The sequence below is a fragment of the Bombus vancouverensis genome, chromosome 1 (genome assembly GCF_051014615.1).
Source record: "Bombus vancouverensis nearcticus chromosome 1, iyBomVanc1_principal, whole genome shotgun sequence".
Classification (NCBI taxonomy): Eukaryota; Metazoa; Arthropoda; class Insecta; order Hymenoptera; family Apidae; genus Bombus; species Bombus vancouverensis.
Window position 1 is genome coordinate 16,297,231 of NC_134911.1, and position 17,226 is coordinate 16,314,456.

A 17,226-nucleotide genomic window follows, 5' to 3' on the forward strand; every position below is an offset into this window, starting at 1 on the left:
TTCTAGTTTGTCTTTCCTGAGATATGTCAATGCTAATGCTGTTGCGACATCGATGAACGTATTTCGTGTTGTTTTTAGATCTGCCAAGTGAATAGCACGTTTTGAAACAATTTCTGTTCGTGGATAAATGCAACGTTGTCTGAAAGCAAATGATGCTTAACAGGGACATGGAATACTAAGAAGGTCACTGGTAATTTTAGAACAGCGACCTATGCATAAAATAGTAAACATTGCGTTCTATTTATAATGTACGATCGTGTTCTTTACCGAAATTGAAAAAATGTCAACTACGTCCGATTGCGATTCTCCACAATTGCAATGAGTATTCCGGGCGCAACAGTACGAAAACGTGTGCACAGCAGATTTCAGAGCGCTTAAATTGCAAACGATTCTATTTACTAGTCGCATCGCAACGCAACCGTTATGGTCGTTGACTTTTACTGTAGTTTGCGAAAGACGCAGATGCAAATCACTACTGACACGGAATAGGTACTGGTATCAACAAGTGAAAAAGAATTACTGAGCCTTATTACAGCCTCTTGTGTTCTGACGATTCAATCAAACGTGGTGCAATCGTTCCCCACGAATATGAAACACCTGTTTACAGGTTTATGTTAAGAATATTACGCTGCTAATGATCGTCGATAAACGAAAGCGTCGAAGTAGGCGTAAGTAACTATTAAAACAACAGGAACGAATTCCATGAATATCGCTGCCGATCTGTTAGCATCGAGAGATCCGCGATATTATTAGCAGGGCGTACCAATTCCGCGAGGATCGCGGTCTGGAAATTCTCATCGGTTCGAAAGAATCTCGAGAGCTGGGTCGCCGGTGTAAATCGAACGGCACGACTCACGCCGCCAGGCAATTTTCACGTGCGTCCGGGTAATTTTCAAGAAGCGAGCCGAGGCCTTAGAAACGCGGAGCGCCGGCGCCAGTTCCTCATCCTTTTCCTTTTCCTTCTTGGCGAGATATTCGTTTTGCTCGCGGTAAGCGCCGACCGGACCAGCGCCATGTAGTTTACAGTCTATTCCCGGATCCCAACCGAGTCCACGTTACAACAGGCTCCTTTTTATTACCTGCTATGTCGTCGTCTTTTTTTCTTTTCTCCACGCGATCTCACTCTCCTTCCTCTTCGGGTATGCATAAAAATAACCATCTGGTAATTATAGTCCATCTCGAATACCGATACTATGTCATTTGATAAGATAATCATCATCACCGACTGTCTTTGGTTTCCTCGAAGGGTCTATCGACCGCGTGTCTCACGATTCTCGGTCGTTCTCTTGCCGATTTCTTGATCGGACGCCGCGACCTCCCATCGCTGCCATTGATTTTCACCGTTACCATGGCGCCTTTCGAGTTCTCCAACGCGTTCCCCGACGCATTCTCGAACCTTCTCCGATTTATCGCACGTCATTAGTCGTATACACTAGTTCCATAGATATACCGTATATACTCCATTAATTTCATCTCTTAACGACCTTGCTTTTCCTACGACTATCGTGCTAGTTCTGATTGCCGTTTTATCGAAATCGGCCAGTTTATGTCCTCGTAGCACGCTATCAACGGAAAATTGTACGTCCATAATGCAACGACCAGTTATATATATATATATATATATATATCGAAAGCCTTACAATTCCACGTACAGCCCCGAGATCTACATACGCTCATACGCGACTACTGGATCCAACCAGGCGATAGAATATGTATGCAGACGACGTTAAATATAGCCAGACATAATGAGAGCCTTAATCTATCTTCGGCTACAGGTGGTAATTGGCTAGACTAGTATATCGAGCTCGCGATAGATGTGGCTTCGGCTCGCGAGAGTTGCGGTGGTGGCGCGTGAGCCAACCATCATCATCATTATCTTGAAGATCGACGTCGTCATCATCGTGGCCATCCACATCGGCCTGAGCAAGAAACTCGAAAACCCGTTTCCTCTTCTTCTTGACCGCTTCTTCGTCGCTCCACTGTCTCCATACCCATCCATGGTCCCGGTCGCATGCATCGTCTTCTCGGTCGACCGTAATACGCCGCACGCGCTACCTATATTTAGCACAAATTATTGTTCCGACGAGAGTTTCTCTCCGCTATTATGTCGACCGATCGGCGCCTGTTCGATACGCAAGAAAATAATTACTCGCCTGGAGAGCGTGCGTGCGATGGATCTGCGAGCTAGATTACGATCGCGGGATTTTAAGAGGTGTCGACGGGCGTGGAAAATCAAAGAGCACAATGCTGCGAATCCTTTCAATGGGAACGGAAGATCGCGAAATTGCGAGGCGGTAACGCGCAAATTCAACGTTCTCACTGATTTAGCACGTATTTAGCAGTTGATTAAAAGTCGCTGCTTGCATTTTAAATGGTGGATCGAGAGAAAAAGTGTCGACCATGGAAACGATAAAGACGCTGTTCTAAAATTAACGGAACACTCTAGCTTCTGCTTCTGTTTCCTTGACCTTTCCACGAACAGTTAGAATGTACATGTTCTTGAGCGTAAGATGGCCTGATTTCCACTTCTGGTGTTTCTGAAATGCCGGAAAATGCGGCGATTGTGAGGCGTCCTTGTAGAGGGTCAGTCTTGTGAAAGGTCGGATCTTTCGATCCGATTCGGATCCGCACGAGCAAATAAAACGGAGCAATAAAAAACAACTAGCTATTTCTCTGTTTAAATAAACGTTTATTGGTTGTTTGATTCTCGTAGAATTTTGTCGACTTCTTCTATCTCGTCTTCGTATTGACACTTGTGTTAGAACTCTGATTTGAATTCGATCACGTGAACGAAGCGTTATTAACTCGTCGATGACGAACTACTCAAAACACCTCGCATCTGTGTAAATCGATTGTATTTTCATACTCGTTTATTATTCATCGTTTTATCGCTCTTCTGCTGCGAGCGTCAGAAGGAAACAACGTGGCAAGTTTGTAGAACATTTCTCATGTTCGTATATTCGGAAACAATATATCTGAAGTGTCAACGCGCTTCTTGCAGTTCTAAATATAACGATAAAATTGAAAGCTATACACAAACGTTAACTTCAATTTATTAAGACCAACATACTCGAGATATGCATGGGTAGAGAAAGTAGACTAAGGTATACAAATATCAAATACCTCTCTCAGACTTACCAGTAATCTAAAAAGCAATCTTTATAGGACACGAGATTCTTCTGACGAAATCTCAAACCGACTATTTTAGCCGATGTTTATTATCGCTGAGCACAGTTCGGAATTTTCTAGACGCCACGGAACTGTGAAAGGTTCTAACAAATTTCACCAGTCAGACTTTGGTCATTCGTTGATAGTGAAATCGTTAATGACGCGCGGTATCGTGACGGTATCGTATAGTTCCACGTGTCTGCGAATAGTCGCCCGTACACGCCTTCACGGGCGTGGGCTAGTCGATTTTCTCTTTGGCAGCCAGCTCTATTGACACCCAGGGCGCATCCATGATCGCGTGTGCGCGCAATGATTTAAACTTGCCCGCTTCTAATTACGCGGTGATATTTCCTAATCAGTCCAGTTTCACCGGCGCCAAGCGTCGATACCCTGCTTGGCTGAGTGTCCGGTCGTGCGCGCCAAAAAACGCGCGTATCGCGATGTCGCGCGTCCAGAAAGTTTATGAAGTTCAATGTCGATGGGTGACTCTGCGTTTTCGTTGTTCCGCTGCGGATCGAAACGCAGTTTCACCCTTGAAATTACGACCGCGATGACGAAACCATTGCTGGGTTACACGTTGTGGATCGGGCTTAAAGAAGTACGAACTGGACTGGGGGACTGGTTTTCTTCGAAGGATGCTTTTCAGCGTCGGTTCGGCGCGGTGGAGCGGGCAGGCACGGATGAGAAGGAGGAGAGACGAGGAGCATGGTTGATTTTTTACCTTCGTGGCGACCTTGCCAGCCGAGCAAGGATCCCCGCGTTTATTGACCCCTATAACCATTCTCCTCTTTAAGCCCGTTGTGCATCCGAGTTGTGCTCGGACCGCTCCCTCTCTTGCTTATCTCCGTCTTCAGCTGATGCTTTCGAGAGGTAAACATCCTTCAGAAACGAGTATGACTTCTTCTTATTCGTCGAAGCGGTTTCAATCGGTGAACTTGCTCGTTGCGCGACCACGTAATTTTCTTAGATTCCGCCTTGGTCGCCGCGTAATCGTTTCTGAAAATCAAACTGTTTTGCTCTTTGCTCGAGACTACTGTTATCCGTTACGTACAGGCTCGCCTAGCTCGATTAAACTGATAATGGAACGCCGCGTTTGCCGACGTTCAGAAATTTTACCGTCTTTATTGCACGATTAACGTGTCATTAATAACGATCGTACACAGCCTGTTGCACCGTTTATATTCGATTCGCGATGACTACACAAGATCCATGTTATTGACTTACATATTCGAGGTGTAAATAACTCGCGCCAAGATCCGATTCGCTTCCACGCGAATGCTTTCGTAATTAACGTCGATTTTGTCTCGTTAGCGGTTATTAACTGCGTGAAATAACCGACGAGATTCTCTTTCGAAATTTGTCGCGTTACAGTGTCATCGACATTTTCATCGAATGGTCAGGTCATTGTCGTCATTTCCAACGATTCCACTTTGCTTGTAAATCGATGCCACGAGCTAAGCATAAAGCCCGTGAAAGCGAGTACAAGTTACTTCCGAACGACGATATTCGCGCGCTTTCGAAAAATTTCGTTTCGAGCGGATGGCGTCGCGTATTTTTCCGCGTGAAAATCGCCAAGTGTAACGTGCGAAAGCGGCTGAGTTTCGTCAAGCCCGAACGATCGTCAAATATTTTTTTTTAATCAGGGCAAAGCTAATCTCTTTAACGTCAATTTCCAGGAATAAACCGTATAGAATAATAAATAGTTTCTTTTCAGTCAATTTTATCGCTCATTTATTAACATAAATTACAGCTGTGTAATCGATTTGCTATCAGCCAATTACTCTTTACGAAAGGGACGCTATGACATTGTTTCTTGCGCCGAAGTCATTCCTAATTACAAAAATCAAGCATCTGCATCTTCTAATTGTCGAGCTAATTGACAAAATGTCAGGCATTATGTTAATCGTCTCAGCGTACTTTAGGTGCGTTCGCAATGCCGTATTCGTGACTTTTGCGTGACTCATACGATGAGTTATCGCTCACGACTCTCTCAGTTGCAAATTCTCGAACTCATTGTATAGAAGCCATGTGACCATGCGATTGCATCAAGGTCGTACAGACCGAATAAAGAACCGATTGCATATCGATTCAGTCGGTAGCGCGGCGTACCGTTTCGATCGCATAGAATGCTCGTGTGACGTCTACAGTCGATTTCGTTCCATCGGCGATCGATAACTCTCGACGCAAAGACGCCATCGATAACTTTCATCTAACAGTAAAATATCTGTACAATTTATCCTTAAGATAGATTTTAACCAGCTATAAACGGCTGATATGAATTTCTTTTATGCGAGTCTCGTAACGAACGAATAAATAGGAAATTCGTCGCCCGAAACAGGGACGAGAAATGGTCCACGCACGTCGAAAAACGGGCACGTACGCGAGCCATATTGGTACCAACGGCATTTTGCGCGTTGGTTTTTCCGATTAAGGTCATTACCTGAACCTGCTCGGTAACATATGTGCCACCATTAATAACTAGACGTCAACACTTGCGTTTCTTTGATCGGGCAGACTGTTTCTTTCAGATGGCTACTTGTCGGGGAACGACGCCACGAGTTATTTCGATAACTGCTCGAACGATGGCGTCGCTTTTTTCGGCCGTTTGCTCCTAGCTTCGTTATAGATACCGTCCGTACAGAACGCACCCGTTTCTGCTGTAACAATAAAAAGATTCCCCTCGAGAGAAATTATCAGGATCCCGTTAACCGATCGAATACCAATCGAGCGTAGTTACGATGTTCACTGCGGTCGCCCGTGATTTTTAAGATGGTTTTTTCGTCTGAGGACGATCGTTAAAGTGTCCACCAGGATAGAGTCTGGAACGTTTCTGTTGCATCCATAAAACACAAAGCGTCGCATAATGTCTCCAATTGTTCAACTATCGGCGACGATTCGTTCACGTGACTGGTCGCACAAGAACGTCGTCACTTGTTTATACGGGGTGTTTCGATACGATAGGATACAAACTCGAGACGAGTAACACGCTTAATTAGCTGGTAGAGCACAAACACGGCGGAGGCAACAAAACAATCATAATAAAGATAGACTGAAGATCAAGCGTGTAGCTTTAATTTCGCAGACATATACGGACGCGTAACGTATTCCTACAAGAAAGCAACAGCTTGTGAAATCGACTGTTATTTATGATAGGTGTTTTCTCACAATGCTTTTTCACTCATTATTTGTTGCACACCGCTAAGAAGGCATATCGATTTCGAGGTCATTTACTAATTGTCGGCATGTTAAACTCTCCAGGCGTTAGGCGTTGCATGATACCATATGTTATTCTAACTTTGAGGAAAACTCTGTCAATTGTAATACCTATATGCTTTTTATTTCATAATCTGTGCAATTTCAAAAACGTTTATATATAAATATAGCTTCATGATTAATAGGATCGTTATATTGTAATACTGTTTAGCGAAAAAGATGAGATAGCTATACTACGTGAGAACGAAGTTCATCAGGAAATTTCACTATCTTATCGAGCCACGTTCCTTCTGCAAAAATTTTACAATAATATTTCACTTAGACGCGTAAAAGTTTCTATAACATTGCTAATTGTAACCACAACGTTATCACGTTTCAGGGAAATATCGGTTAAAAGTTATGTAATAAATACGTAATGCGAATTGTGAGCGGAAATCGGCAACTTAGCATTCTTCCAGTGAGTGTTTAGTTTTCTTTCGGAAATCGACGGCCTTACATTTAGCGGCGTTATAGCTAACTATTCGACGTGCTCTTCTAAACGGGACGACCATCGCCTGACTAATAGCGTATTCTCGATTGCGCTCTTGGCTACGTGCAATGTGCATCATTCTCCACGTGTTTCATGTTTACGAACCGGTCACGTGAGCAGCCACAAGCCATTATATAATCGTCGTATTGCCTGCTGATAAACAATCGCCCTTTCTTCCTATAACGCTAATGGATACCATTTAACGATCTCTAAGTGTTCGAATTTATCACGCTCGTGGATTGTCATATAATCTTTGTAAAATATGCCGACAGAAGATTTTATGGACAATGTAGAAGGATTGGAACGTTACAAGCATCGAACGGTGTTAATAGTAAAATATCTAGCATGTTCCGAGAAACCACGGATATATAATTAAACAATGATGCGCGAATACACGTGGCAACTACAGGGTCGACGAGTTTAAAAAGTTTCGTATACATTTGCATTCACATAACGAGTAAAGTAAGTGACTACGTAGCGGTGGATCCACGCGCGAAAGTCGCGTTGTGAAGTACAGATCGCTCGATAACGCGACACATATGCAAACGCGGTCGTCGATTTAACGAATCGCGGATGAATTTATCCGATGAAGACAGCTTTGATTTATTGTCACTCGATAACTATTCCTCTTCACGTCCCGGCCAAGTTATCGGTTTGCCAGCGACAATTCGGTAACCGTCCGTTCGGTGAAAGTTCGCGGGAGATCTCTATGCCACGTTTCTACTTCGATATAGTTTCGTCTTCACGCTCGAAAGTTTTAATAGAGTGAAAATGACCTAGCGATCCCGCTGTTTCTTTCCAGGTCTGATGATGGAGTCGGAGAAGAAAATCTTCGAGATGATGAACAAGAAGGCGGCCATGTCGAAGTACTGGATGCCTCTGGTTTGGGCGACGAACATCATCAACAGGGCCAGGAGGGAAGCCTTAATAACTAGCGACCAAGTAGTGCAAACCCTCCTTGTCGAGCTAAGCGACATCCGGAAGAGGCTTGGCGCGCTCATTGGTTACGACACTGTTTGCGTTCCTCTCGTTTACACTCAGGTGAGTATCGAAATATTCTACAAAACCGTGTCACCGTTCGAACACGTATCAGTGTTAATACATTTTATAATTCTTTTAATATTCTGTTCGATAACACGTCGAACGATTGAAAACGTGAAGGTGGACTAGACACGTGAAATTGTTTGGAAGGCAAACAACATTCACCGGAATGAAATTTTCGAATCTGCCGATAGATCATCCAAGTTTAAAGTTTATCCTCGTTGACAAGCGTTACAAAAAGCGAAGATTTAATCAAGGAATGGCACAACGTATTATTCTGTTTCCAATCTCATTCAGAAATCGTGGAGAAGCCGGGTAATTGCGATGGCGTTTACCGTCATTGAGAAATGCCAAGTGTTTTAAACGAACGTCTTCATCCCGAGCTGATTCTCATCGTAACCACCTCGTCGCTTTGATACTGTTGACAGTGTGCAGCGCACGCTTGCGTAAGTCTTAATTCCGTTGTTAGCTTCACAATGCAGCGTTTTCTCTCGCCATTTCCTCTAATCAAGTTTTTCCAATAGAATCTCTCTAACATCTTTCTAACGCTTGTAAGCTTGTTTCATGCTCATCTCTTAGCGAGAGTTTCAACAAACGCGAGTCGACACGTCCGGCGTTAAGGGAACGGCCGTTCCTTCGAACGGTGCATTTCAATTTGCCCGGCCGAGTGTAGTTTCCATAGCAAGAAGTTAACGAGCTTCGAGGCAGTAGCGATCATTAGAAAGTACGTCACCTCGTTGCAACACGATATCATCGATAAAAGACTCGATGCGTAATTGCGGAGGCCGCCGACGCTCGAAGATCATTCATTTAATATACGGCAGACATTAAAAAGTTACCAACAACCCAAGATCGATGTTAACAATGTGCTCGTGGCTCTCTTTATCCAGTTCGAAGGACTCGATTTGTTGCGGCGCAGTAACAAAACGGATCCATTCTTGGAAAGATGTTTCGTATTCGCAATTAGCAGGCACGTATTCATTGTGCAACGTTAATTGCTCATCAGCTAACGTCCCTAATTGTCGGCTACGAACGCCATTATTTTCGCGGTATTAAAGAGTTGTTCGCGTCATGATCTTGTATATACGTGGCCAATGCCTGGGAAACGATCTTCGTCCAGGCTTGATAAATTCAACTTTAAAGGCATTCTCTAAAACTGGTTAATAAGCACAGATCTGAAAAGCGTGATGAGCAACTGAATCAATCACAGTCGACATTGCATGAACGATGAGAAAATTGTTCATTCATTGTGCAAAATTACGTCATCGACTGCCGAGGATAATAATAAATACGAAATTGAAACACATCGAACGAGGAAAAGTATGATAAAAAAAAACCGATCGCCTTTTTCCTTCGGGGATACACTAATACGTTAATCGTCGGGGATTTCAATACGGACGATGGGGTAAGCCACTCGGTTAGTCAGCTGCATAGAACAGAGCTCATTTTTATTCCCGTAACTCGTACTCGTCACATAAATTATACCGGTAATGGAACTGATCGATGATTCGCGTTCCGCATTAGTTTATCAGTCGGTGGGAGAATGCTTGGGATTCTTGGTTGGAAAATAGAGCATGCTCACGCGAGGAAAACGTGCTATTAATCCGTACCACGAGAGTCAAGATGGTAATTCACAAACCAGAGACGTTTCATTACGAAGATTTCGAGAGATAAACGCACGGTCGGATTGCTTTGAATTAGCGAAAATAAGGAGAAGTGTACGCGGAGAATGTTCAGGAAGAGCAACTCAACTGTAATTATTTTCCTTGTCGTGTTTTCGTGTCGAAACAGAACCGTGACGTGCGTTCGTCTTTCACCAATCGCACTTTGTCTCCGCGGTAAAAGCAGGATAAAATCGCATGGTTAGGCGTAAACCAGTACGATTCTGCGCGCTGTGTAATAATACGTTTACCGAATACTATTCGACCTGCGTGGTTTACTCGTATCCATCGGTTAGCATGCACGTTTGTATAGCATGTATCCGCTTACAGAAGTTTTATAAATTTCCAAAGGAAAAGCGAGATAGAGACAGAAGGACAGAACAATTTACCTGGGATGCGACAATGCGCTTTAATTACCAGCGAATACATTGCGCTGGTTATCCTTTGTCTTCCAACATACTTTTCTCTCAAATGACGTTATTATTAAAATGAAGCATCTTGCGTCATAAGTTGAAATTCAAATGATTTATGCGCCTTTCTGTATCTTTTCCGAGCAATGTTTTTGCACGGAAATAAGTACATTGTCGATATCGTATGAGCGAAGAAGACAATACGCATGGTCAAGGATGACAAATGAGTCGAGCGGCAATCTCGTCGCGGTCCGTCGATACGGCGGAAATAAATTTCACAGTCAGTTCAACGTGCGATCGATCCTCTTCGTGTGCGCGACGATCAAAGTCTAAAGATAATCCACCGATCGTACTTTTTCTTTTATTCACAACGAGTCTTTGCATAAACTATCATTTCCTGGTGGCCTTCGATGAGAAAGGCTGTATTCTTGATGACCTTGATATGATTTCATTCAAACCTGTTCGTCCACGCGTATACAACGCGAAAAAAGGACGAAACCGACAGGAACGTAATTCTTTGCCAAGCTTGACATTACTTGCCCTTTCACAAAGAAACCTTTCACCTTAGAAATGGCCAACGTCTATCGTTTCATCACGATTCTAATTCTTTTACGAACTTCAGGATATCCAATATTACTTTCTCCGAGCCCATCATTAGCTACAGCGTAGTTTGTCCATGAACAACGTACGTGTTCATCGAGGCACTGGCGTTCCTGTATTAAGTTTCATAAAGGTATTCTTGAAAACGAACGAAGAAAGTAATTCTGAGAGAAGCGGTATTTATAGCGATGCAGGCGACGTGGACCAACGATGGATACTTGTTTCTTACCTTCGACCGCGTTTATTCGTTCTTCCTCAATACGCAGAAAGTATACGACACTCGTTCTAGGAATCAAACAATATGATGTAACACGGCAATATCTATCTATAAATTTCTGTCGTTTAATTTACCCATTTGTCCTCTCGGTAATCTCGCGCTGGGGACATTTGATTAGCAAATTATAATGAAGCCATTTGTTTTTTTCCTTCTTCTATCGCGCGTCGCAAAATTAACGATGACTCAATTTTATTTCGCCAATTACTAGTAGTCGACGTAACGCCGTTTTTAGGACCGTGATATTCACGGTTCTAATCGAACGAGTTTGAATACCGTTTATTTACGTTTTCCAGGTAGTCACGCTATCGTTGTACGCGTATTTCTTTTCCGCCTTACTCGGCAGACAATTTATCGAGCGCACCGACGTCGGAAGCGGAAAATACGAGGAACCGGACATGTATTTTCCATTTTTCACGGCCCTGCAGGTAAGAACATCGATCGTAAAGACGCTTGTAAAAAGACGATCCCGTCTTCGATGAATAACTATCGATCAATCCGATTCATTCGTTCCAGTTCTGCTTTTACGTGGGATGGCTGAAAGTTGCCGAGGTATTGATCAATCCGTTCGGCGAAGACGACGATGATATCGAGTTAAATTGGCTTATAGATCGTCACATCAAGGTACGAGACCAACTTTCTCCGGTTCCACCGAAATTTAAGTTAATCGTATAGAAATTGAAATTCTACTGTTGTGTCACAAGATTCATATTTATTAGCGGTGACGCGTTTATTTGATAGGCTGGATACATGATCGTGGACGAAATGCACGAGGAACATCCAGAATTGTTGAAAGATCAATATTGGGACGAGGTCGTGCCAAAAGATTTACCGTATACGGTGGCTAGCGAGCAGTACCGACGAGAAGAGCCAAAGGGTTCAGCCGAGCATTATAAGGTCAAAGACAGCGACGCTCTGTATGCAAACGTTATATTGGGCCCACAAATCCATAATCACGTTCAGCATCGCAAGACCCACCAGGATGACATGTACGCCGATTACGTAAGTACACGTCACCAGATGAACTTGAAACTCTCGATGTACAACCGGCTACCTGTATTTGGTGTCACGATCGGATCGTGCAGCAAACATGTTGGAAAAATATTTATTCCAGAGAAGTATTTATACGTTGATATATTCATATTCGTTTACGTGTATTATAGGAAAGCGTCGATACTCCGTTGGTCGAGCGAAGGAAAAATTGGCTACAACGACAAATCACTAGAATGGGCTCTGTACGTAGTTCTTCGACCACTTACAGCAGCGGTGGTGGTTTCTTCTCCAGAAATCGTCACAATAGCGTTTATAGCAGCCCTGAAACTGGAGGTTTACCGCAAACGAACAATCCGAATCTTAAGATGTCCCTTTACGATAGGCTAGTTGGACGGAAAAGCATTCGAAGTCAAAGAATGGGTCGACAAGGCAAGTGATTTACGCAAATTACTTCCGACGTGTCTTCGTACGCGACAAAATAGAAACAAATAGAAGGAACTTAAAACGTAAGGAATTGCTACGCAACGTGATAATATAATTTTCAAGCGTGTCAACAGAATGGTGCACAGTCTGGAATAACGTTCGTCGTAATGAGGTTTATTTAACTATTTAAATGATAATGATACGATCTTACGTAACGCCTGCGCATTCACGTTAACAGTATCTCCCGTTTCTATGAATTAAAGTCAATAATCGGTGCCTCTAACCGAACCGCGTTGTTCTCTATGAAATGATAAAAAACAATTCTTTGTTGTTATTACAAAAAATTGATTTCCAGAAGAAAAAAAAGAGCAAACAATTTCAGTTCCGTTACTCCAGCGATAATCGTATGTATTTCCGTTTTTCTTCGCCGGTATTTTCAAAGCTGCAATCTTTTTGCACGTTCCAATGTAGCACGAGAAAAACATCTTTCAATGAAAGTGTCGCGAATGTTCGAAGTTTTCCCCACCCGGCTACATGCATGCAAGGAATTATGCAATGAGTAACCTTGTGTAATCTGAACAATTTCCGCAATCGCGAATCATTCTTCTCGAAAAAACTTTTCTTAAGACCTTGTGCTTCTTTCTCCAATCGTTCCTCTCACTTATGACAGAAAAAAAGGAAAGCCACGCCAGTGGCGGAAAAATACCTAAGCAATTATACCTAATCGCATTTTATCCATCCATTCTATTCTCAACCCGATTCGAGGCGGTCGAACGAAGATTCGTTTCCTTGCTCCATAGCGGGCCGTTTTCTAGCGGTAAAATAAACGCAGCCGCAAAAATTGGCATGATCATCGTTAGCCTCGTTATTATTGCTGCTGCCGGCGCTAAGAATAGTTTAATCGTAGGCTTAGGATCGAGACTGCGGACTCGATCATTCCGTAACAAGCTTGTCTAATTCATGTTCGTTTCCCGACAGGTACCATGACGAAGTTGAATCCGGTGCCGGTTTCTCTGAAGAACCGACCTCGCATACCGACGCCGGACGTGACGAAAGAAGTAGTCGACCGTGAACAGAGATTAGCTCTATCAGCGACGAACGCGGCGAACATCGGGGCAGGCGTCGTAGGAGTGATACCGGCGAACGGCCACTATCCGGATCTATCGGTTGTGCAGGTCGTGCTCTCGCCCATTCAAGAAACGGAGGGCACGCCTGTAACTGGGAAATCTGGAGCGGCAGCGTTGGCGCAAGCTGTTCTCTCGCCTACTTTGACCAGTGCCGGTCTCGTTGCTCCTGTCACTTTAACACCTGTCACGATGTCGCAGTTAACGCAACTAGGACTGATGACGACAACTTCCGCGTCCATGATCAAACCAACGAATCAAAGCAACGGCGTTCCTAACCAAGCCACCTTAACCGAGGTGAACAGCAGCGAGGAAGAGGGATCAGGCAGTGGAAGCAGTAGGAGTGGCAGCATTACAGGACAGGAAGAACGTTCCACACCGTTAATAAGCCAAGACAGAAGCACTCCTCTGATAGGAGAGAGGTCCAGTCCTGTGGGCAGCGACGGTAATCCGTCTACCTTCGATAACTATAACGATCGCTCACCCATTCTGATAAATCCCGAGAAACTCGGTTACGTGGTTACCACGATGTCGAATACTCAAGATGGTAAGATAGATCCACGTGGCAGGCGATCGGCTTCGTTGCCGGGTCCGCCAGTTGTGCAATTGCGAGAGGACAGGAGTATGTCTCTGCCACAGTCGCCGGGTCTTCAACCGAGGGAAAATCGCGCGGCCTCGGTATCGAATGGCCACGAACCTCCCAATATAGATAGGCTCATAGTGCACGGAAAGGACATTCGACCGAGAACTAACAGCATCGGCCACGATCTCTGTAGACCGAGTCATCGTATCCAAGACACTTCGAGGAAGATCAGCAGCGTGTCTTGTACCAACGCGTCGCTCACCAGCGGCCTAGGTACAGCACCTATCACGGCGACCACCATAATGCCAGCGACTACTCCGGTTGCCGGTAGCAAGAGGGGAGAGGTGTACGTTTGACTCGTAAATCTAGGGACAATGTGGTAAATTATACTTGGTCGTGTACGGCTTTGATCGTCGTGGGCGATTCGAACGTGCGTCGCACTTGCCTAAAATCCGACTCCGTCCATTATAGCGACGATTTGGCGTTTTATACGCGGTGAGAGTAGGAAGCAATTTTCGCGCGACAAGCGTGAACGATAATGGGATTTTTTATCGATCGAGCTCCAAGAGCCGAGAAACGCTTCGAACGATCGTGTCACTCCGATGTAAATACGATCTTAACTTATGAGCATTTCGATCGACGAGGTAGCTAATTATCGATACAGAATTGACACTGGTATCGCGTGTTGATCGTTCGACAATCGTAACTATTACGGAAATAACAGCGATGGAATCGAATTCGTCGATTCCTGTATGTAGCAATCGCGGAAGCGCTTCTCTTCCTTTTGTCGTAAGTATGTGCAATAACGCGGTAGCAAGATGACGGTGCGTAATCGACATTATGAAAATGGTGTCGTTCTCAAGTCCTTAGCGTAAAAATTGTAACGTTCACGCGACAAGTGGAAGAAAGGGGTAGATGTTGCGAATACGTCAGTGTCGCAGATACGTGTCCTATACACGATATGCGGATAGGATACTTTTTACTATTTGTGCATGCTTTACTTTGGCTGCGTCGTAACATTGTGATACGAAATATTTTTGCTACGATAAACGCAGGGGCGAATTTAAATGTGTTTCTTCTTCTTCTTCTTCTTTCCGCGAATACGTACGTCGAGAAATGGAATCTCGATCGCAGATAAAGTCAGGTTACGCTTGTAAATAGCCGATCCTCGCGAGACGCCACATGACTCGTCGTTTTCGGCTTCTAGCATTTAGATGAAAGATTTTCTCTCTCATCTGAGCCGACTGTGTATTTATTCGATGCGCGACGGCAACTCGGGAACTCGACGTTATTAATCTGTTCGTGAATGGAACGAAACGCCTCGAGTCAGGCTCTATTGCGAACTGGAAAATGACGAGTGCATATATGCATGTGCATGAACACGCAACGTTTGCCATATTTGCCATACTCGGAGACACTTTGCGTAAAAAAATTGCGTGCAACTGCAATCGCGAATCTTCGATCGGAGCGATTTAAAATTGGGCTACAACTTCCACGATGCTCTACGGTATCGCCGGTTCGGCACGCGATCTGCATCATTTATTACTCTATAATAATTTAGAAGTTAGTAAGTTAGTTTTATCGATACGAGAAACGTTCGGGAACTCGTGTGCGTGAAGAGCAAGTGCAAACTGTGGTAGTCAACGAACAAACTCGGCTCAAAAGAACGAATTATTTTAGAAAAAAAGGATATTCTCGATGGAACCATCGATTTTATTTTTTTTACTGCAAACTGCACTTGCTTTTTGTTCACCGCGTATTCAGTCACGCGTCTCTAGAGAAACGCGTGACAGCTCAAGCTTTTTCTATATAAATTCGAGATCACGTAAATGTAAGTAACGATTCGATGTATGTACATGGTGAATGAAGCTGGCGATAGAGCCAACGAACATGTACATAGTAGACGAATTAAGTTAAGGTTACTTGGTGTATGAGATTATGAACATGCTCAATGCACGACACGCGATATTTGATAGTCGATGTGAACCGAGCGTTGTCTTTGTCTTCTTCGTTGGTGGGTAAAGCCGGTTTCACACGGAGATACGCGTATCGTAATACACATATGGCAATCTGAATATTGTGTGAATATCACCATTTTTTGTAACGTTTCGTCTGTCGCCTTCATACGAAAAGTATCTATCGTAACCGAAATACGCGAAGTGAGTATGATATGATATTTAGTATCTATCATACGCGTATCTCCGTGTGAAACCGGTTTATGAATTGTAATTTGCAGTGGAAAGATGTGTAAATACGGACGTATTTTTAATCGATTTCTTATTCCACTTTTTTCTCCTTCTATCTTTGCGATGTTGTAATTTAGGCAAACTTGAATCCAGATCGAATTCAATGGATTTAAAGATATAACGTCGAGATAACGTTATATAAATCTCTTAGCCGAGACGGTTGTTAAGTAACGACGATGATAATTCTAATTAGTTACTTAACGTACGAGATCACGCGAACCACTTTTTGTTAACTTAAAAGTATTATTATCTCTCGACCGAGATAATATTCTGTTCAGAGTTCCGAAAGTATTGAAACGTGCTCTACTTTATAAATAAAAGAAAAGTACTTAGAATGATTTTTCTGATTTGAGCATTCGTCGGTACTCAAGTGTTACTACGATCATGAACTTCGAACAAATAGAAGCGTATCAGAACTTGTAGATATTTGTACACATAGTATTTGTATATAGATTACATCTCGTTTTCGTTATGATATCTCCGATCTGACTATAAACTATATAGGTAAAGAATTGTTTCGGTGCCTGAGTCGCGTCAGCGTGATGTAAACGAACCACATGTAAGAATAGTAATACATTATTCTTATTATCTATATTCTGCAATAAAAATAAACGTTTCCAAACGCATCAATTTCTTCTGTTTCCTAAGTATAGTAGCAAAGGTTTTGAATTCGTGTGGCTGCATGATTCATCGTGCATACTGGAGATGACAGGAGATTCCACAAATTCCAATAATCTCAGAAATTCTAGAGGTCTTCGAAGCTTCCTGTGATTACGCAAACGTTAGGGATTCAAGGAGGTATTGGAGATCTTGTCCCTTGGGAGGTTCCACAAATTTGAAAGGTACGTTTGCAACGGCGAAGATCTCTCGAGATCTCTCGTACCCATAGAATTTCCTGAAACTCCTGATTGGCATCTTCGAAGCGTTCTACGATTCCGCTATTTGTTTTATGTTTTATAGT

General features: G+C 43.4%; 1 protein-coding gene across 2 annotated transcripts in view; it reads left to right on the plus strand.

The window, feature by feature from the left end:
* Positions 1 to 16,891, plus strand: part of Best2 (bestrophin family protein) — a 41,287-nt gene extending 24,396 nt beyond the window's left edge. For both annotated transcript variants that reach the window (XM_033327390.2, XM_033327391.2), the window contains exons 5-10: positions 7,713 to 7,951; positions 11,193 to 11,324; positions 11,413 to 11,520; positions 11,638 to 11,898; positions 12,060 to 12,318; positions 13,291 to 16,891. In XM_033327390.2, coding sequence (XP_033183281.1) covers positions 7,713 to 7,951; positions 11,193 to 11,324; positions 11,413 to 11,520; positions 11,638 to 11,898; positions 12,060 to 12,318; positions 13,291 to 14,375 — 2,084 coding nt within the window. In that variant the 3' untranslated portion in view covers positions 14,376 to 16,891. The remainder of the gene's footprint in view (positions 1 to 7,712; positions 7,952 to 11,192; positions 11,325 to 11,412; positions 11,521 to 11,637; positions 11,899 to 12,059; positions 12,319 to 13,290) is intronic.
* The last annotated feature ends 335 nt before the right edge of the window (positions 16,892 to 17,226 follow it).